General features: G+C 50.9%; 1 protein-coding gene across 3 annotated transcripts in view; it reads left to right on the top strand.

The window, feature by feature from the left end:
* The window catches only part of DNAJA3 (DnaJ heat shock protein family (Hsp40) member A3), a 32722-nt gene extending 15016 nt beyond the window's left edge, over window positions 1-17706 (top strand). The window contains exons 4-12 of one of the 3 annotated variants that reach the window (XM_025369820.1): window positions 1478-1678; window positions 2367-2519; window positions 3119-3266; window positions 4423-4487; window positions 6763-6891; window positions 8684-8799; window positions 11013-11110; window positions 15740-15856; window positions 16472-17706. In XM_025369820.1, the coding sequence (XP_025225605.1) occupies window positions 1478-1678; window positions 2367-2519; window positions 3119-3266; window positions 4423-4487; window positions 6763-6891; window positions 8684-8799; window positions 11013-11110; window positions 15740-15843 (1014 nt within the window). In that variant the 3' untranslated portion in view covers window positions 15844-15856; window positions 16472-17706. The remainder of the gene's footprint in view (window positions 1-1477; window positions 1679-2366; window positions 2520-3118; window positions 3267-4422; window positions 4488-6762; window positions 6892-8683; window positions 8800-11012; window positions 11111-15739; window positions 15857-16471) is intronic. The other 2 variants (XM_025369821.1, XM_025369823.1) reach the window with 2 other exon arrangements.
* Window positions 17707-20523: the final 2817 nt, after the last annotated feature.

Below are 20523 nucleotides of genomic sequence, written 5' to 3'. Positions count from 1 at the left end.
AGTCTATTCTGTTTGGCCTTAAGGACCGTGCCTTTTTTTTTTTTTTTTTTTTTTTTGAGACAGGGTCTCACTTTGTTGCCCAGGCTGGAGTGCAGTGGTGCAGTCACGGCTCATTGCAGCCTCAACCTCAACCTCTGTGCTCAAGCAATTTTCCCACCTCAGTCTCCCAAGTAGCTGGAGCTGTAGGCATGCACCACCATTCTTGGCTAATGTTTTTGTATTTTTTTGTGTGATGGGTTTCACCATGTTGCCCAGGCTGGTCTTGAACTCATGAACTCAAGCAGTCCACCTGCCTTGGCCTCCCAAAGTCCTGGGATTACAGGTGTGAGCCACCATACTCAGCCTAGGGCAGTGTCTTTTTAATTAAAGAAAAAAAGTAAGACAAACACAGAAAAAAAGATACAAAGTGAGGGCCAGGCATGGTGGCTCATGCCTGTAATCCCAGCAGTTTGGGAGGCTGAGGCGGGCGAATCATGAGGCTAAGAGATCGAGACTATCCTGGCAAACATGGTGAAACCCTGTCTCTACTAAAAATACAAAAAAATTAGCTGGACGTGGTGGCGTGTGCCTTTAGTCCCAGCTAGTCGGGAGGCTGAGGCAGGAGCATCACTTGAACCCAGGAGGCAGAGGTTGCAGTGAGCCAAGATTGCGCTGCTGCACTCCAGCCTAGTGACAGAGCAAGACTCTGTCTCAAAGAAAAAAAAAAGAAACAAAGTGAATACTACTTTTTTTTTGCCCCTCCCTAATCCCCCTTTTTGAGGTAGTTAGTCCTTATTAACAGTTTTGTGAGCCAGGCCCAGTGACTCATGCCTGTAATCCCAGCATTTTGGGAGGTCGAAGTGGGAGGATTGCTTGAGACCAGGAGTTTAAAGCAGCCTGGGCAACATAGCAAGACCCTGTCTCTCCAAAAATTAAAAAATTTGCCAGGCATTGTGGTGTGTGCCTGTAGACCCAGCTACTCAGGAGGCTGAGGCAGGAGGATTGCTTCAACCTGGGAGGTTGAGGCTGCAGTGAGCTAGGATTGCACCACTGCTGTTGTCGTTGTGTTACTTCTACTTGTTACTCCGGTTGTTCTGGCTTCCAGAAAACCTGTCGATGCAGGTAAGGGTAGGAAGCATAAATTCTCTACAAGGTAATGTCTCCTGAGGAGAGAGGTGAAGTGTGAATCCGTGAAGAGTCCAGGGCGCCTGTGAGGTCGAGCGACGATCAACACAAACATTTCCCCAGCACGCACGACCCCTGGGAGAGTTCGTGAGACTTTTGGAAGCACTTCACGCCCTATACTTAGCATTTAGTTTGGTCATCTCGTCCCTATTCTAGGTGCTAAAGTCACAGGCCCACCCCAACCTCATAGGATGTGTTTGCACACAGGGCCACTTAGTAAATGTTATGGCTGCCTTATTGGCTGTGAACTCTTGTCTGTATTTCTGGGCCTTGGTAGACCCAGGATGCCCAGTGGCTCTGCCTTTCACTGTAGGTTTTGAGTGATGAGGTGAAGAGGAAGCAGTACGATGCCTACGGCTCTGCGGGCTTCGATTCTGGGGCCAGCGGCTCCCAGCATAGCTACTGGAAGGGAGGCCCCACTGTGGACCCCGAGGAGCTGTTCAGGAAGATCTTCGGGGAGTTCTCATCCTCTTCGTTTGGAGATTTCCAGACTGTGTTTGATCAGCCTCAGGAAGTAAGTTCCTCGCTTTGAAGAATTAATCAGATTTTAGACTAAGTATGGGTCAAACAAATTGTTTTATCAGTTTCTGTTTCTCAGAAAGGCAAGGCAGCTTAAATGGAGTGATCTGGAGGCAGCCATTTTAGTAGAAAATAATTTCAGTATTTGAAAAATCGCATGGGTAGTAATGAGTACATCCATTCTGATGGTATTCTTCACAGCTGCAGAGTCAGGTAGCGCCGAAGGCTTTCAGAGCCCACGCTGAGGTTGCGAGTGTTGTCTCTCATCTGTACAGTGTTCCAGGAGCGCTCTGTCTGCTGGGAAGGCACTGCTGATCCTCTCTCATGTCTGTATAAAACACTGTCAGAGTGGAAGAGAGAGGGGATATATTTATGATCTAAGTTATGATTGTGGATCATTCAGGCTCTTTTTAAGTGCCATGTATGAGTATTTATCTGTGAACATTTTCAGTTTATTGAAAGTACGTTTTCATTTAAGTCACATTATCTCTTAAAAATCCCAAAGACTAGGACAGAATTGGTTCAGTGAGTCCTACCTATGCTTACCTGGCAGAGTGCAAGTAAGTACAGTGGTGAAAGAGTGACTGAAAATGTGGGCCAGTGCCCTCCTTTCCCTTTAGAGCCAAGCATCAGTTTTGGTCGTTGCAAACAAAAGTTGACAGGCTGTCCCTTGGTTTCTTTAGTACATCATGGAGTTGACATTCAATCAAGCTGCAAAGGGGGTCAACAAGGAGTTCACCGTGAACATCATGGACACCTGTGAGCGCTGCAACGGCAAGGGGAACGAGCCTGGCACCAAGGTGCAGCATTGCCACTACTGCGGTGGCTCCGGCATGGTAAGGGTCTGCCCAAGACTCCACCTCCCACGGCTTGCGCCACTGACCGTGAGAAGAGCTGGTTGTGGCACTGCTCCCAGAGAACTTATGCTAGGAGTGGAGGGAGTTGGTGAACTCAGCCTGTCTGTCTTTCCCCGTGACCCTGAGGAGACGAGCCTGTGCTCCTCCTTCCCTGGCATCGCAGGCTCAGCAACCAGAGCACAGCAGCTCTGGGGGTGGGGTGGGGGATTGCATCCCGTTGTCACTTTCTTCCTTATTTTTCTAACAATTGCTTTTGTAATTCAAGGGGGAATAATCTTTTTTAAATGTACTGCTCAGCTCCCAAGAGTCTTCAGGTACTTCTGTAAGAGGCGGTATCGCATATTTTCAGTGTCGTATGGTCAAGTTGATGATCTGGAGTGCAGAAGTTTGTGTGTTCTAGAAAATCAGATGAACAGACTCTGAGGCCCTGCACCTGGGTTCCTAGACAGTGTGTTTGAGTGCACATGCACATAAAAAACAAGCCTTAAAGAGACATTTTTCTTATGCACATTGTGGTCCCAGAACCACCCATCGGTTTACCTGCGTAGTTAGGTTACCATTTTTCTTGTTTTTATCAGGAAACCATCAACACAGGCCCTTTTGTGATGCGTTCCACGTGTAGGAGATGTGGTGGCCGTGGCTCCATCATCATAACGCCCTGTGTGGTCTGCAGGGGAGTAGGACAAGCCAAGCAGAAAAAGCGAGTGATGGTCCCTGTGCCTGCAGGTGGGTGTTTGGGCCCGCCATGTCCAGGAGCTTGGAGAGAGCAGAAAGGACTGAGGCCACTGCACTCTGTGTGAGTGGGCTCTTGGTAGAAGTTGTGGTTGAGGCCCTGGAGCCCCAGGCTGGAGGAGGAACTAGAATCTCCTTGAATCTTTCTATTTGTGCCAGTTATCCTTAGAATCTACACTTTGCACGTCACATTGGGGAGAAGAGACCTGATGTGCCTGCTCTGCTTCTTCCTGGTGAGGGAGCAGCTTCCAACCCCTGGACTCCGCTCCTCTCTCCTCTGTCTTAGTCACCGAAGCCATCATTGTCCCCACTGCCACCCTATCTACATCAGCCCCACAGATCCACCCCCCACTCCACGTCTACTGTTGCCTTGCCTGAAACTCACTTTCTGCTTTCTTTTTTGGGTTAACTTTGTTCATCTTGGAGATCCCAGCTTGAGTATCCCTTCCCTAGCAAGCCTCAAGCCCTCCTCCCTGTTATTTAGATGTCCCTTTCTCTAGAGTTGTGAGCATTTGCTTTGAAGAACATTTCTGTGTTTGTAGTTGTGCATTAGTGCTATTGTTTGGTTAACACCTATCACCCCAGTGAGACCATGAACTCCCTGAGGTGCTACATAGACCAGGCCTGAGGCAGGTGCTGAGTCATCAGGTGTCCTGTGTTGCATCTCTGGAAGGTTACCCATGTGCCTCTTACATAATGGCATTGTTCCTCGTTAATAAGAAACAGGAGTGGGGAAGAAGCTGTGGGTTACAAGTGGATCTTGGGTGGAAAGTGCTGTGGGCGGTCTCACAATAACTGCTCCCTTTCTTTTTTTTTTCTTTTTTTCTTTTTTCTTTTTTTTAACATGGTGTCTCGCTGTGTTGCCAGGCTGGAGTGCAGTGGAGTAATCTCGGCTCACTGCAACCTCCACCTCCTGGGTTCAAGCGATTCTCTTCCCTCAGCCTCCCGAGTAGTTGGGACTACAGGCGCACACCGACACGCCCAGCTAGTTTTTGTATTTTCAGTAGAAACGGGGTTTCACCATGTTGGCCAGGATGGTGTTGATCTCTTGACGACACAATCTACCCGCCTCAGCCTCCCAAAGTGCTGGGATTGCAGGCATGAGCCACCGCGCCCTGCCTAACTGCTCCCTTTCTAACATCCCTTGTAGGAGTCGAGGATGGCCAGACCGTGAGGATGCCTGTGGGAAAAAGGGAAATTTTCATCACGTTCAGGGTAGGTGCTCTGTCCTGCACAGCTTCTGTTGGGCCCTTCCTCTCTTCGGGTGGATGTGGCTGAGGCTGCTCCATGCAGTCAAAGCTTCACAGAAACATGTCTCGCCATTCATGTTTCTGAGGGGCACAGTGGCCACCTAGAGTTACCTTCAAAGTTCTCTGCCTTGTGTGGAGAGAAGACAACTTCTTCAAGATGTTAACAAATTAGAAATACAGGTCACATAAAAATACAGGAAACATCTTGTGTTTTTATGATAAGATTGTTGATGAGGCAGTGAGTGTGAAAGTTACAATTTTACATACTGTATACAGGGGCAAACCTTGGTTTTCTGAGATGGTGGAAACATTAATGAAAATGCCTTCTACTGGCAATTTCCCTCCTATGTGTACACTTGAGAAAAACCCACGCAAGCCTAGCAGGCAGTAGGTACAAAGGGGTGCACGAGAGTCCTGTCCACGGTAGCAAGACACCACCTTCCTCCAACAAGAGAATAGCTCAGTGAGCCGTGGTGATCAGAGGCTGCTGCAGGGCAGTCGGAAGGAAAGAGTGAGAGCTGCACTCAAGGGGTGCTCCAGGCGTTGCAGGTACAGACAGCAGGGATGGAAGGTAGCTTGCCAGTGGCTGTAGGGCCTCAGAGACCATCTACGTGAAGTTTTAAAGCGTGTGAGATGGCATTATGTATTATTTAGGGACTTGGAGATACATAGTAAATAGAAGCTCAAAGGAATGATAAATGCTAAAGTCAGGGTCGTGGTTGGCTGAGGAAGGCAAGACTCACCTGTATTTATGATGTTTTAGTTTATTTTACTTTATTTGTTTGAGGTAGGGTCTTGCTTTGTTGCCTAGGATGGAATGCAGTGGGGTGATCTTGGCTCACTGCAGCCTCATACTCCCTGGGCTCAGGTGGTCTTCCCACCTCAGCCTCCTGAGTAGCTGGGACCACAGGTGCACGCCACCAGGCCCAGCTGACTTTTGTATTTTTAGTAAAGATGGGGTTTCACCATGTTGCCCAGGCTGGTCTCAAACCCCAGGGTTCAAATGATCCACCCACCTTGGCCTCCCAAAGTGCTGGGATTACAAGTGTGAGCCACGGCACCCAGCCTGTGATATTTTGTTACCTCCACTGGGTTGTGGGTATGACACGCTTGTTATATTATTTACTCTGCCCTTTTTTTTTTCTTTTTTTGGAGACAGAGTCTTGCTCTGTTGCCCAGGCTGGAGTGCAAGTGGCGTGATCTCAGTTCACTGCAACCTCCACCTCCCAGGTTCAAGCGATTCTCATGCCTCAGCCTCCTGAGTAGCTGGGATTACAGGCATGCGCCACCACACCTAGCTAATTTTTGTATTTTTAGTAGAGACGGGGTTTCACCATGTTGGCCAGGCTGGTCTCGAATTCCTGACTTCAGGTGATCCACCCACCTTGGCCTCTCAAAGTGTTGGGATTATAAGCGTGAGCCACCGCGGCCAGCCTATACTTCCTAATAAAATAAGATGTTTTTTGTTGTTGTTGTTGTTGTTTTTGAGATAGAGCCTTGCTCTCTTGCTCAGGCTAGAGTACAGTGGTGTGACCTCTGTTCAATGCAGACTTCATCTCCCAGGTTCAATCGGATCTCCTGCCTCAGCCTCTTGAGTAGCTGGGATTACAGACACCTGCCACCACACCTGGTTAATTTTTGTATTTTTAGTAGAGACGGGGTTTCACCATGTTGGCCAGGCTGGGTCTCAAACTCCTGACCTCAGGTGATCTACCCACCTTGGCCTCTCAAAGTGCTGGGATTACAGGTGTGAACCACCATGCCTGGCTAAAGTAAGATTTAAAAAAAAAGTTCTCTCAGGAGGCTGAGGCAGGAGAATGGCCTAAACCCAGGAGGCGGAGCTTGCAGTGAGCTGAGATCCGGCCATTGCACCCCAGCCTGGGCAACAGAGTGAGACTCCGTCTCAAAAAAAAAAAAAAAGTTCAAAAGCCAGTTTTACGTTTTTATTTCCCTTCACGATTGAATGACTTGATCTGAGACTGAGGAAATCCTGGCGCGCTTCCGTTTTGGTGTGCAAGTGTGTAGAACATTGCAGTGTTGAAATATGTAGAATATGTCATTCCTGGGCCTGCGATGGTGTCACCTTGGTGGAACGACAGTTCTTTGCCTCAACACTGTGCTTTATGTATGGAGGGGGTGTGAAGTTTGTCAAGCCTGAGCTTGGGCCTGGCCAGGCACGCAGCTGGTGTTTAGTCTGCAGTGGACTTATCTTCACATGCATCTGTCATGTTTGACCTTAGGTGCAGAAAAGCCCTGTGTTCCGGAGGGACGGCGCAGACATCCACTCCGACCTCTTTATTTCTATAGCTCAAGCTCTTCTTGGGGGAACAGCCAGAGCCCAGGGCCTGTACGAGACGATCAACGTGACGGTAAGAGGGTGTGAGAATGCCTTTGTCACCCTTGTACTTCATTGTTCTTTTTCTGAAATGGAAAAGAACTGACCAGTGGCCTGGAACCCATGAGTGACCAGCATGTTGGGGGTACTCATGGGGGAGGACATGAGGAATTTTAGATTGCTCCTTGAGTGTGGACCACAAGCCACAGGCCTTGACTCTATAATCGCATGGGAAGCAGTTACTGGCTGGCATCACTCCCATACTGGTTAGCAGGGCCTGGGAACTGGGCGCACCCAAGACATAGAGAGGTTCACCCTGGGGTGTGTTCTCTGCCCTTGCTTCCATCCAGTGTCTGGCAGCAAGAGCAGAAGTCTCGGGGACTGTGCACATCTCTTTGGCCACAGTGATGGCTGCCTGTGTGCTGCCCTCACCTATCCCCCACCTCTCTCGATCTGCCCCTCCTGCTCCTCCCACTTCCAGGCCACTTCATTCTCTGTATGCGCCTCAGAACCTTCTCCAGCTTCTTTGTGGGGAACCTTGGGGTAACCTCCACCAAGGAGGTGGGTGTTTTGGGCCAAGGCTTTCTCCTCCGTCTGGGGGCTGTTCCTTGGCTTCTCCAGGGTCCTGTGGTTCCGAGGGCCAGGGAGTGACCTCAGCCACACACCCTGTATTGGCGTTTCCTGCTTCGCTCCCTCTCTCCTGCTTCCTGGGCTCACTTGCCCAAACTCCTGCCCCCTCATCCTAGTCACAGGCTCTGCTCTGGGCAGACCGAACTTAGCTTATTTCCATGTGCTTGTGGGCGGGCTTGGCCCAGAAACCCAAGTGGCAGTTTTTTTTTTTTTTTTTGAGATGGAGTCTCACTCTGTCGTCCAGGCTGGAGTGCAATGGCGCAATCTTGGCTCACTGCAACCCCCACCTCCAGGGTTCAAGCAATTCTCCTGCCTCAACCTCCCAAGTAGCTGGGATTACAGGCACACGCCACCATACCCAGCTAATTTTTTGTATTTTAGTAGAGACAGGGTTTCACTGTGTTTCCCAGGGTGGTCTTGAACTCCTGAGCTCAGGCAGTTCACCTGCCTCAGCCTTCCAAAGTGCTGGGATTACAGGCGTGAGCCACTGTGCCCAGCCCAGTGGCCGTTCTTTTTTTTTTTTTGAGACAGCAGGGTGTTGCTCTGTCACCAGGCTGGAGTGCAATGGCATGATCTTGGCTCACGGCAGTCTCTGCCTCCCAGGTTCAAGCGATTCCCATCTCAGCCTTCTGAGTAGCTGGGACTACAGGCACGTGCCACCATGCCTAGCTAATTTTTTGTGTTTTATTGGAGATGGGGTTTTACCATGTTGGCCAGGATGGTCTCGATCTCCTGACCTCGTGATCCGCCCACCTTGGCTCCCCAAAGTGCTGGGATTACAGGCGTGAGCCACTGTGCCTGGCCTTTTTTTCCCCCCCATGATAGAGTCTTGCCCTGTCACTGAGAGCTGGAGTGCAGTGGCACAGTCTCGGCTCACTGCAACCTCCGCCTCCCGGGTTCAAGCAATTCTCCTGCCTCAGCCTCCCGAGTAGCTGAGATTATAGGTGCACGCTACCATGCCCGGCTGATTTTTGTATTTTTAGTAGAGACGGGGTTTCACCATGTTGACCAGGCAGGTCTTGAACTCCTGACCTTGTGATCAACCCGTCTCAACCTCCCAAAGTGATAGGATTACAGGCGTGAGCCAGTGGTAGTTCTTTTCAATGAATTCCTGTCAAGATTGTCTTCATGTAGTGAAAACTTTTTATTTGAGCAACTGGGGACCAGAGGAAACCACAGATTTTCTTTCTTTATAGATCCCCCCTGGGACTCAGACAGACCAGAAGATTCGGATGGGTGGGAAAGGCATCCCCCGGATTAACAGCTACGGCTACGGAGACCACTACATCCACATCAAGATACGAGTTCCAAAGTAAGTGCCCCCTAGGCCGTGTCGAAGCCAGCCTGCTCCTGTGGTGGCACTGCTCCGGGAGCTCTGTGGCTTGGGCAGGGGACTGCTCCCTATAGGTCAGGTGGTTCCTGCCCGAGTTCTCTGTCTGTAAAGTGGGTGTAATAGAATGGTACACTTCTTTTTTTTTTTTTTTTTGAGATGGAGTCTGGCTGTGTCCCTCAGGCTGGAGTGCAGTGGCACCATCTCAGCTCACTGCAACCTCCGCTTCCTGGGTTCAAGCAATTCTCCTGCCTCAGCCTCCCGAGTAGCTGAGATTACAGGTGCCCGCCACCACACCCTGCTAATTTTTTGTATTTTTAGTAGAGACGGGGTTTCACCGTGTTAGCCAGGATGGCTTCAATCTCCTGACCTAGTGATCCGCCCACCTCAGCCTCCCAGAGTGCTGGGATTACAGGCGTGAGCCACCGCGCCCGGCCGGTATGGTCGACTTCTTGGAGTTGCTGGGAGAATTAAATGAACAACACATAGGAATTGCTTCGCTGCTGCTGCTATTGTTGAGTTTCTTCTTGTTTTTTTTGTTTCTTTTTTTTTTTTTTTTTTTTTTTGAGACGGAGTCTCACTCTGTAGCCCAGGCTGGAGTGCAGTGGCGCGATCTTGGCTCACTGCAAGCTCCGCCTCCCAGGTTCACGCCATTCTCCTGCCTCAGCCTCTGGGACTGTAGGTGCCTGCCACCACGCCTGGCTAATGTTTGTATTTTTTTTTTTTCTTTCTTTTTTTTTTTTTTTTTTTTTTTTTGAGACGGAGTCTCGCCCTGTGCCCCAGGCTGGAGTGCAGTGGCGTGATCTTGGCTCACTGCAAGCTCCGCCCCCCCCCGGGTTCACGCCATTCTCCTGCCTCAGCCTCCCAAGTAGCTGGGACTACAGGCGCCCACCACCTCGCCCGGCTAATTTTCTTGTATTTTTAGTTGAGACGGGGTTTCACCGTGTTAGCCAGGATGGTCTCGATCTCCTGACCTCGTGATCCGCCCGTCTCGGCCTCCCAAAGTGCTGGGATTACAGGCTTGAGCCACCGCGCCCGGCCTAATGTTTGTATTTTTAGTAGAGACGGGGTTTCACTATGTTGGTCAGGCCGGTCTTGAACTCCTGACCTCTTGATCCACCTGCCTCGGCCTCCCAAAGTGCTGGAATTACAGGTATGAGCCACCGTGCCCGACCTTTTTTTGAGGAGTCTCTCGCTCTGTTGCCCAGGCTGGAGTGTGGTGTGCCATCTCAGCTCATTGCACCCTCCTCCTCCCTGGTTCAAGTGATTCTCATGCCTCAGCCTCCCGAGTTGCTGGGACTACAGGTGCCTATCACCACGCCCGGATAATTTTTATATTTTTAGTAGAGATGGAGTTTCACTGGCCAGGCTGGTCTCGAACTCCTGATCTCAGGTGATCTGCCCACCTTGTCCTCCCAAAGTGCTGGGATTACAGGTGTGAGCCAGCATGCCTGGCCCGTTGATTTTCTCATTGATGTTACTGGCACTGTTAGGAGCTGGAGAGGCAGCCTGGGCAGAGTGCTGTGAGTACCTAGGGCAGGACATGCCTGACTCCCCTCGGGAGCGCTCGTGCTTTTTGTTAATTAGATAATTTCTTTTCTTTTTTTCTTTTTTTTTTTTTTTGAGACAGAGTCCAGCTCTGTCTCCAGGTGTTCAGTGGTGCAATTACGGCTCACTGCAGCCTCCACCTCCCAAGTTCAAGCAATTCTGCCTCAGCCTCCCAAGTAGCTGGGACTACAGGGACGCACCGCCACGCCCAGCTAATTTTGTAGTAGAGACGGGATTTCACCTTGTTGACCAGGATGGTCTCTATTTCCTGACCTTGTGATCTGCCCGCCTTGGCCTCCCAAAGTGCTGGGATTACAGGCATGAGCCACCATGCCTGGCGTAATTAGATAATTTCTTACCTGCTTCATACACACACTTGTAAAATCTGTTTCCCCTCCTGTAAACTGTATTTAGCATAGCCACAGCGACACTTGTTTAAACGACTTAGGGTGTTTTATTAGCTTTTCTGTACAGAAGCTTTGAGGGCGTGGTCCTTAGGTTCTCACCACTGCACTGCCTCAGGGTTTCTGCCCCTGCCAGGGTTGGGTCCCTCTCCTCCCATGTGCTTCGAGAGCACTGGCTGCCTGTGAGTTCTTTCCAAAGCTTTCTGACGGAAGCCTTTGCTGCTAACTCTGCTTGATCCACAGGAGGCTAACGAGCCGGCAGCAGAACCTGATCCTGAGCTACGCCGAGGACGAGACAGATGTGGAGGGGACAGTGAATGGCGTCACACTCACCAGCTCTGGTAAGGGGTCTGAAGACTATGCGGCGACACGTGGGGACCTCAGAGCCCCCTGGAGTGTGGACGATTCAGGACAGCATGTTGGGGTTTCCACTTGGGGTTCTTCATGAAGCCTTTAAAATGTGCAGTTGAAAGAGGGGGGCTGTGGGCGGGAACACTGGGCAGGGAGCCGCAGCCCCCAGTCCAAGCTTCGCCTCCTCTCTCTGTGCGTGTTCGTGTGCTGAGGTGAGAGCACCAGGGCACTTCCTGCAGGCAGCTCTGCGTGTCTCAGAGCCAGTGTTCTGAGTTCTATCCTTGGTTCTGCCACTTGCCCTGTGACCTCAGACAAATCCTTCCCTGAGAGCTCCTGGCAAAAGCGTAAGGAGAGCATGGATTGGAAGGATTTGTGCACTTCCCACCTGGGACACTCCGCTAGGATTTCAGAGTGTCTTACAAACAATAGCAGCCACAGTAGTGGAGCCACAGTCAGAGGACTCAGTTTGCCGCTTTAGAGCAGGACTCACTCCGAATTCATCTAGCCATGAACAGATGCACCATTTACCCTGACCTCAGACATCGTGCTAGCGAGTGGCTGAGTGTTAGCGATCTTTCACTAGAACACCTGCTGTGGGCGCTGTGGCAATGGCACCCCAGCTACAGCCCCTCTTCCTGTGGGAGGTGGGGCCTCTGTTTCCTGGGATTCCTGCTCATGGTAGGGCAGGCTGTGCCCAGGGGTCCTTGGTTCAGGCTCAACGTATTTCCTCATTGCATCATTTTGGTTTTGTTTGGATCCTGGGTGGAGTTCTCAGAACTTGCTTGGCCTTAAATTAGTGCATGGTAATTCGTAGCAGGTGTTTGGAGCTGGGGGCAGATTTTCCAAAAAAGTGGAGGATTTGGAGTTCCAGGGGCCGGGGCAGGGGCTGGGATGGAAGTCCCTGGAATTTCACTGAGCTCTTGTTGCTCCTAGGGTACTGGAAGTCCTCTCTTAAAAAGCAGCTGCTGGCTGGGCACAGTGGCTCTCGCATGTAATCCCAGCACGTTGGGAGGCCGAGGCAGGTGGATCAGTTGAGGTCAGGAGTTTGAGACCAGCCTGGACAACATGGCGATACCCCGTCCCTACTAAAAATGCAAAAATTAGCTGGGTATGCTGGTGCATGCCTGTAATCCCAGCTACTCGGGAGGCTGAGGCAGGAGAATCGCTTGAACCCAGGAGATGGAGGATGCAGTGAGCAGGACCGTGCCACTGCACTCCAGCCTGGGTGACAGAGTGAGACTCTGTCACACACACAAAAAAGGCCAGGCGCAGTGGCTCACACTTATAGTCCCAGCACTTTGGGAGGCCGAGGAGGGTGGATCATGAGGTCAGGAGTTTGAGACCAGCCTGACCAACATGGTGAAACCCTGTCTTTACTAAAAAAGAAAAATACAAAAATTAGCCAGGTATGGTGGTGAGCATCTGTAATCCTAGCTACTCAGGAGGCTGAGGCAGGAGAATTGCTTGAATCTGGGAGGCAGAGGTTGCAGTGAGCTGAGATTGTGCCGCTGCACTCCAGCCTGGGCAACATAGCGAGACTCTGTCTCAAAAAAAAAAAAAAAGCAGCTGCCATAAAACTCTGTAGCCCAACCAGGTTCCAAATGTCACTTATTTTAATGGTTTGGTACATATGCTATCATCTTTTATTCTTGTATCTCTTCAACTAAAATAGAAGTGGTCATAGTGTAGCTATTCCCTGGAACTCTAATCATTGCACCTGTGGCTTCTCCTTCCTCAAACCCTACAACCGCATAACATGCGAGATTGGCTCCATAGACAGTTGTCCTTCCCTCCTCCCGCCCATCAGGGCAGCTTGAGGTGTGCTAGGGCCGGGCCCTGGGTGGGGTCGTGGGTGTTGCTTACTCTATTGGAGGGTGGGTATTAGTGGTCACCAGTTGATGTTTTGACCCCCTCTCTGATACTGTAAGTTGAGAGTTGATTCCGCCATCCACTGAGATCCTTTGTCACTTTTATGGTTCCTTGTCCTGATCACTCAGCCTCACGCAGCTCTTCCCTCACTCAGCCAGGATTTCTTCTCCCGTGTGCAAGACACTGTCAGCTCTTCCTTTTAAAAATCTTGGTGAGGTCGGGTGCAGTGGCTCACACCTATAATCCCAGCACTTTGGGAGGCTAATGCAGGAAGATCACTTGAACCCAGGAGTTTGAGACCAGCCTGGGCAATATAGTGAGACTCTGTCTCTACAAAAAGTTTGTTTTTTTTTTTTTTTTTTTTTTTTTTTTTTTTGAGACGGAGTCTCGCTCTGTCGCCCAGGCTGGAGTGCAGTGGCGCCATCTCGGCTCTCCGCAAGCTCCGCCTCCTGGGTTCACGCCATTCTCCTGCCTCAGCCTCCCGAGTTGCTGGGACTACAGGCGCCCGCCACCACGCCCGGCTAGGTTTTTGTATTTTTTTAGTAGAGACGGGGTTTCACCGTGTTAGCCAGGATGGTCTCGATCTCCTGACCTCGTGATCCGCCCGTCTCGGCCTCCCAAAGTGCTGGGATTACAGGCTTGAGCCACCGCGCCCGGCTACAAAAAGTTTTAAAAGTAGCCAGGTGCAGTAGCATGCACCTCCATCACCAGCTGCTCGGGAAGCTGAGATGAGAAGGTCACTTGAGCCCCAATACTCAAGGCTGCAGTGAGTCACGATGGCGACACTGTACTCCAGCCTGGGTGCCAGGGTGAGACTCTGTCCCTGAGCATACACTGTCACATGTCAGTTTGCTGCCTGTGAGTGGTTAAGTCTCTCACACTGTGAAGGAAGTTAGTTTTGTGTCCACATATGACAGTATTACAGGACATATAATTCCCACGTCCTGAGAACTTAAGCAACAGTGGGACTTATTTGGTTGAGACAGAGTCTTGCTCCATGGCCTAGCCTGGAGTGCAGTGGTGCAGTCATAGCTCATGGCAGCCTCAAACTCCTGGACTCAAGTGATCCTCCCACCTTGGCCTCCCAGAGTGTTGGAATTACAGACATGAGCCACTGTGCCTGACCAGCGTAGTTTTTGATGTACTTATATCTTATTTATTTTTGTTCCTTAATGTAGCTGCTGAAAACCTTAATAGCTGACCCTGGTCTCCCAGAAAGACCATGGTGTGCTTAGAGACTCAGCACTTGCAGGGATAAACAGGTCCATCTTCTGGCAAAAAGAGAGGGAACGGAGGGGGGCGGCTTGCAATTACCATGTGACTTTTTGAGTGAGAGACACAGTATGGCTCCTTATCGTTCTTTTTCTTTTTTTGGAGACGGAGTCTCACTCTGTCACGCAGGCCAGAGTGCGGTGGCGCGGTCTCGGCTCACTGCAACACACCCCGCCTCTCGGGTTCCAGCAATTCTGCCTCAGCCTCCGGAGTAGCTGGGACTACAGGCGCACGCAGCCCCCGGCTATGTTTTTGTATTTTAGTAGAGATGGGGTTTCACCATGTTGCTGAGGCCAGTCTCAAACTCCTGAGCTCAGGCAGTCTGCCCGCCTCGGCCTCCCAAAGTGCTAGGATTACAGGCGTGAGCCACTGCACCCGGCCTTTTCTTTTTTGAGACTGGGTCTCACTCTGTTTTATGTAGCCTGCCTCACCCCTTCCCAGGGACCTGTGGAACCAAGCTTTGGACCTTCCACTAGCGAAGGCACTGTCTTACTTAGACTGAGGTCTTTACTCCGTTATGCACCGTGCATAGCGTAGGTCTCTGGGCACATTAAAAATGCGCTTGACAATTAACATGCCAAGTTCAGGTTTATATTCTCACGCATAACAAAAGTGTGCACTCCTTGTCTAGTGGTTGGCAAATCTGTAACACGTTTGTGCGAGAAAGTACCTCTAGGGGTGTCAGCCTGGGCCCTAAAGAAATAGCACACCTCCCCCAGGTTGAGAGCACTTAGGTTAGGCGCCCCAAATGGGGGACAACTTGCTCAACTTGTTGCGCCCCAAATGGGGACAACATAGACTGCTGATGTGAGGGATGAGATGAAGTGCCTATGACAGAGGATTGTGTGTGGCCGTGACTCCGACATGGGCTGTTCTGCAGGGTCTTTATACACAGCAGCAGCATGGAATCTGGTCATTTGGTCTAGAAGTAGGGTTTTTCCTGGTGTCATTATTCACCTTCTTATAGCCCGCAGTGTGGTGGCTGAGAGTCTCGGCTTTGGAGTCAGACTGCGTGGGCTCGCACTCAGTCCTGCCTCTCGCTTGTTGGCTCTGTGGGCCTTGGGTAAACCCTGCAACCTCTCTGTGCCTCCCTTTTTTGTTTTTTTTCATTTGCCTGTAAGGAAGTGTGTGGCCTGGCCTGGGAGGTGCCTGGCACTTGACTGTTTTTGTCACTGTTGCTCAGATAGAGACAGCTGTCATGGTCCGTCTCCGTCTCTATTTCTTGTTTCCCTGCTGTGGGTCCATGATTGAAAGAGCAGTTGGGAGACCTTCAGGCTCTGAGTGCTCTGTTACCTCAGTCATCTGCCAGGTGAGGCATCCTGTGCCATCTTAGGAGTGGCCCCCCTCTTCTTGAGGTGGCGCTTGGCCGCTCCTTGAATGTGGGCCCCTGGGTGGCCAGGCGGGGGTAGGTGAGGCCGAGGATATGACCTTGGAGGTGCGGGCCCCTGACGCCAGTTCTTTCTGCTGTTTGTGCCCAGGTGGCAGCTCCATGGATAGCTCTGCAGGAAGCAAGGCTAGGCGTGAGGCTGGGGAGGACGAGGAGGGATTCCTTTCCAAACTTAAGAAAATGTTTACCTCCTGATATCCCAGCTGAGGTAGGAAAACCCTGGAGGTTTCTTTCCCTTTGTTTTCCTCTGTGAACTAATCCTGGTTTTCTCCCACTTTAACTAATATTGTGCCCCCACCCCCAGGAGTGGGAACAGGTGCCAGTCCAAGATGTGGTAAACCTCGCTCCACTAGGAGCCGGCCTCTCAGCCTGGGGAAGAGATGACGTGGCAGTCAACCTGTAGTGTAGGACTGGCTGGGCTGCCGCGGCCAGCCTCTGGCTGTGTCCTCTTCCTGGGGAGGTGGCAATGGAGGCGCTGTTGTACAGCCCCCTACAGTGGTGGGTCGGCTTGCCCATGGTCACAAAGGGCGAGTCAGGCAGAGCCAGGCCTAGAATTCAGATCTCCTCACGTCCTGCCTGCTTGGAAGCTGCCCGCCTGCATAGACAGTGCAGGGCTGTGCAAGCCTGGGGGCTGCTCCAGGGATAGCGCTTGCTCGCTGTGTCATCTTGGGACCCACTTTTGTTGACTACGCTCATCTCAGCGGCTGGGGTTCTCGCCCCTCTCTTCGCACAGCTGCTTTCCAGGGATTAACAGATGCTCCCCAGCGGGGTGTGTTCCCTTGAGATATTGAGTATAAGGTAACTGCCTGTCTCTTTGGCTCAGGAAAAAGATCCACTGGAAACTAGGCCAGGAAGCAGCAGCCCCTCCCAGGGCCAGGGCACCTGGGAGACGGGAGGATTCCAGAACAGCAGCACTGAGCTCCCACCCGCAGAGCCTCTGGACGGCCTTGACAACAGCAAAATCATGGGACAACACCTCTCTCCACAGAAAGGTCACAGTGGACAGCCTGGGCAGTAGGATGCAGCCCCGAAGGCTGGTGGCAGTTTCCTGTCCATGGGTAGGTGACGGCCCCTGGCTCAGGCAGAGGGAGACGGTTAGACTCTTGTAGGACTAAAACTCTAATTTGGAATTGAATGTTGTGGAGATCTTAATTAAAGGCCATGCTTACAGCTTAGAAATGAAGACTTAAGTGGCACCAAGTTACAAAGTGATTTATTTCCTTCTCAGCAAACCTCCGGGAGGTTCCAGAATGAGTTCTTCCTCACAGGTTGTCTTCATGGGAGCCTGGGGCCCCCCAGGCCCCACCAGCACCATCCTCCCCTGATGAGGGGCCCTGCTGAGGCGTCAGCTGCTCTGCTCAGTTAGTCTTTATTCCCGGGGTACCAAGCAGCTGCACACTCGGGGCCTGGGAGGCACACAGAGGCCCAGAGAGTCCCTGGGGGTTCTGCTCCTGACCGTGTGGGTGGTGGTGATCCCTGTCAGGATAGACAGTCCTTGCTCCCACCCCATCCAGGATGGCCGCCTGTCGCTGACCATTGAGTCCTGTTGTTGTAAGCCAGGCATGGAGGGCTCCGGCCCTTCTGTTGAGCCACAGCCCTCTGCAGCACTGTGCTGGCCAGATTTCAGCTGCCTTGGGAACTGAAGCCCTGCCACTGTTGCTAGCCAGGGGCTTGGTTCTCCCACTTACACTGTTGACATCTGTTTTCTGAAGTGTGTTTAAATTATTCAGAGCTAATCATTGTTTTTTCCTGTGTAAATGTTGATTCAGAAAAGGAAAGCACAGGCTAAGCAGTTAAAGGCTCCCCACCATTCAGCCAGAGCAGAACCCCCATTCCCCAGCCTCTGCTGGTAGCATGTCGCAGTTTCCATGTGTTTCAGGATCCTTGGGCTGTCGTCAGACAGGTTAATGAAGAAACATTTCTCAATAGTTTCCTTTTTGTTTTCCTTTATAATTCACTAAAATAAAGCATCTATTAGTGTCTGATTTAGGAATGTAAAATGATTCTGTATTAATGTAAATAAGATTATCTATTGCAAAAAGATATTTAAAATCTAAATTGTGGTCATTTCTTCTTTGAAAGAATTCAAACAGCCTCTGCAGGTAGCTTATGGGAGTTACTGGAGACTTGGCTGGCCTCATCCTGTGCTCACGCCCACCCAGAGTACATAGAGGCAGACAGGTCTGGGGTGCCGACAGTGCTGACCCTCAGTCAGATTCCAGAGCAGGGTGCTGGCCATGACACAACAGTCCCATGTGAGTGAATGTTCTAGAATCTGGATGTGACTTTTTCCTTGGGAGCCCATGCTGTGAGAGCTGGGCAGTGTCCCTGGGTCCCTGCATTTCAGTCACCCTCACTGGATTGTTTCTCTACATTCTTTTCAGAGTCTTTGCATCTTTTACATTCAATTTTATTTTATTTTTTTGACATAGAGTCTCACTCTGTCGCCCATACCGGAGTGAAGTGATATCATCTCTGCTCAGTGCAACCTCTGCTTCCTGGGTTCAAGTGATTCTCCTGTCTCAGTCTTCTGAGTAGCTGGGACTACAGGTGCATGCCACCACGCCTGGCTAATTTTTGTATTTTTAGTACAGATGGGGATTTCACAGTGTTGGCCAGGCTGGTCTTGAACTCCTGACCTCAGGTGATCCACCTGCCTTGGCCTCCCAAAGTGCTGAGATTACAGGTGTGAGCCACCATGCCTGGCCAAAATTTTTATATATTATAGTTTGGCTACTCTGGGTTCCCAGCCGAGCTCTATGCCTGACATGGCTGAAGGGGCCCTGATATACAGCTCAGTCCACCCTGGTGCTCCGGGCTGAGCAGGGTGAGATGTGAGTCCATTCGCTGGGTCAGGTGGAGAAAGAGATGACGGATAGGAGAGGCTCAGCAGTGACATTCTGCTCATCTCAGATACTTCCCAGTATTTTCATCAATGAAATATTGATTGCCTGACTACTGTGGACACTCAGTATGGACCAGGCACTATTCTAACTCCTGGGGACGCAGCAGTGGGGAGCTAGACTGTGTCTCTTGTGAAAGCTTGGGCTTATTCCTGGTCCAGTCGCTCTGAGTCTCATTCATGTCCTATTGCTTCAAAGCAGAAGTCTAGAGAAAGACTTTGGAAGAGAAAGGCAGATTCTCTTGCTAAACAGAAACCGTTGTTGTGTTGAAGCATCCTTCCCTCAAGGGATTAGAAGGTGGCTGTACATGGCTGGGTCCGGTGGCTCACGCCTATAATCCCAGCACTTTGGGAGGCCGAGGCGGGTGGATCAGTTGAGGTCAGGAGTTCAAGACCAGTCTGGCCAACATGGTGAAACCCCGTCTCTACAAAAATACAAAAAAATTAGCCAGGCGTGGTGGTGCACGCCTGTAATCCCAGCTACTCAGGAGGCTGAGACAGGAGAATTGCTTGAACTCAGGAGGTGGAGGTTGCAATGAGTGGAGATCATGCCATTGCACTCTAGCCTAGGCAACAGCACGAGACTACATCTCAAAAAAAAAAAAAAAAAAAAGGTGGCCGTGCAACAGCTGTAAAATTCCTTTCCAGGCCTGGGTTTGGTTTATTTCCACTTGTGCTCCTGATGTATGTGTTACCAGACTTCATAGCTTCGGAGTAGGCGCATGTATTTAAAAATGCAAGAAAAGGGCCAGGCATGGTGGCTCATGCCTGTAATCCTAACACTTTAGGAGGCCAAGGAGGGAGGATTGCATGAGCTCAGGAGCAAGATAGTGAGACCCCATCTCTACAAAAAATTTTAAAAACTTAGGCTTGCACCTGTAGTCTCAGCTCCTCGGAAAGCTTCAGGTGGCAGGATTCCTTGAGCTGGGGAGTTCAAGGCTGCAGTGAGCTGTGATCATGCAACTGCACTCCAGCCGAGGTGACACAGCCAGACCCTGTCTGAAGAAAATAAAGTATCTCTAGGTCCGTGAGCCTGTGGGAGGTGCATGTTTGGCACTTGCTTAAAAATTAGGAGGGTGGGCCAGGCATGGTGGCTCATGCCTGTAATCCCAGCACTTTGGGAGGCCAAGATGGGCGAATCATGAGGTCACGAATTCGAGACCAGCCTGGCCAACATGGTAAAACCCCGTCTCTACTAAAAATACAAAAATTAACCAGGTGTAGTGGTGTGTGCCTGTAATCCTAGCTACTCGGGAGGCTGAAGCAGGAGATCCCCTTGAACCTGGAAGGCAGAGGTTGCAGTGAGCTGAGATCACGCCACAGGATTCCAGCCTGGGTGGCAGAGCGAGACTCCATCTCAAAAACAAAACAAAACAAAACATTAGGAGGGTGGACAAGGCCAGCTCTCAGGGATTGGTCCTCAGCCCTGTCCCCACCTCAGGCCTGGGCTTGGGTTGTTTCCAACCTGAGCCTCGTCCTCACTCATAGTCCTTTGGGTTCTGGTGGACTGGCCTTTGTTTCCTTTCCTGTCAACCAAACCCCTCTCTGTCTGCAGGAATCCTCTCCAGGCCCACAGGCCTCCAGCTGCCCCTGCCCCTCTGTGTTCGTAGCACTGCAGAGCCGGCTCTGATGTGGAAGACGGCAGCTGCACAGCTCCTGCAAGAGGCTTGTTTCCCACTCTTGCTTGTTGATAAGTACTGTGCACGTCTTTTAACCAGAAGTTCTGCTGATTTGTCATGACCCTTGAAGGGTCACAAATGGGCCAGGTGGGAACGTAAAAGGTGAACTGGGTCCACAGTCATGTGGCCAAGGGCATGATCCACAGACTTTAGCTTACTGGTCACCTTCCCCAATGCTGCTCCTGTCCCCATTTGTTATTTATCCTTGCTGTTTTGTTTTTTGCAGCCCTTATGTCAATTTGTTTTTTGGGTTTTATTTTTTTGAGACAGGTTTTCACTCTGTTGCCCTGGCTG

This window comes from Theropithecus gelada, chromosome 20 (assembly GCF_003255815.1).
Source record: "Theropithecus gelada isolate Dixy chromosome 20, Tgel_1.0, whole genome shotgun sequence".
NCBI classification, from domain to species: Eukaryota; Metazoa; Chordata; class Mammalia; order Primates; family Cercopithecidae; genus Theropithecus; species Theropithecus gelada.
The sequence above is the reverse complement of the archived record's forward strand: the minus strand, read 5'-3'. Positions and strand labels throughout refer to the sequence as shown.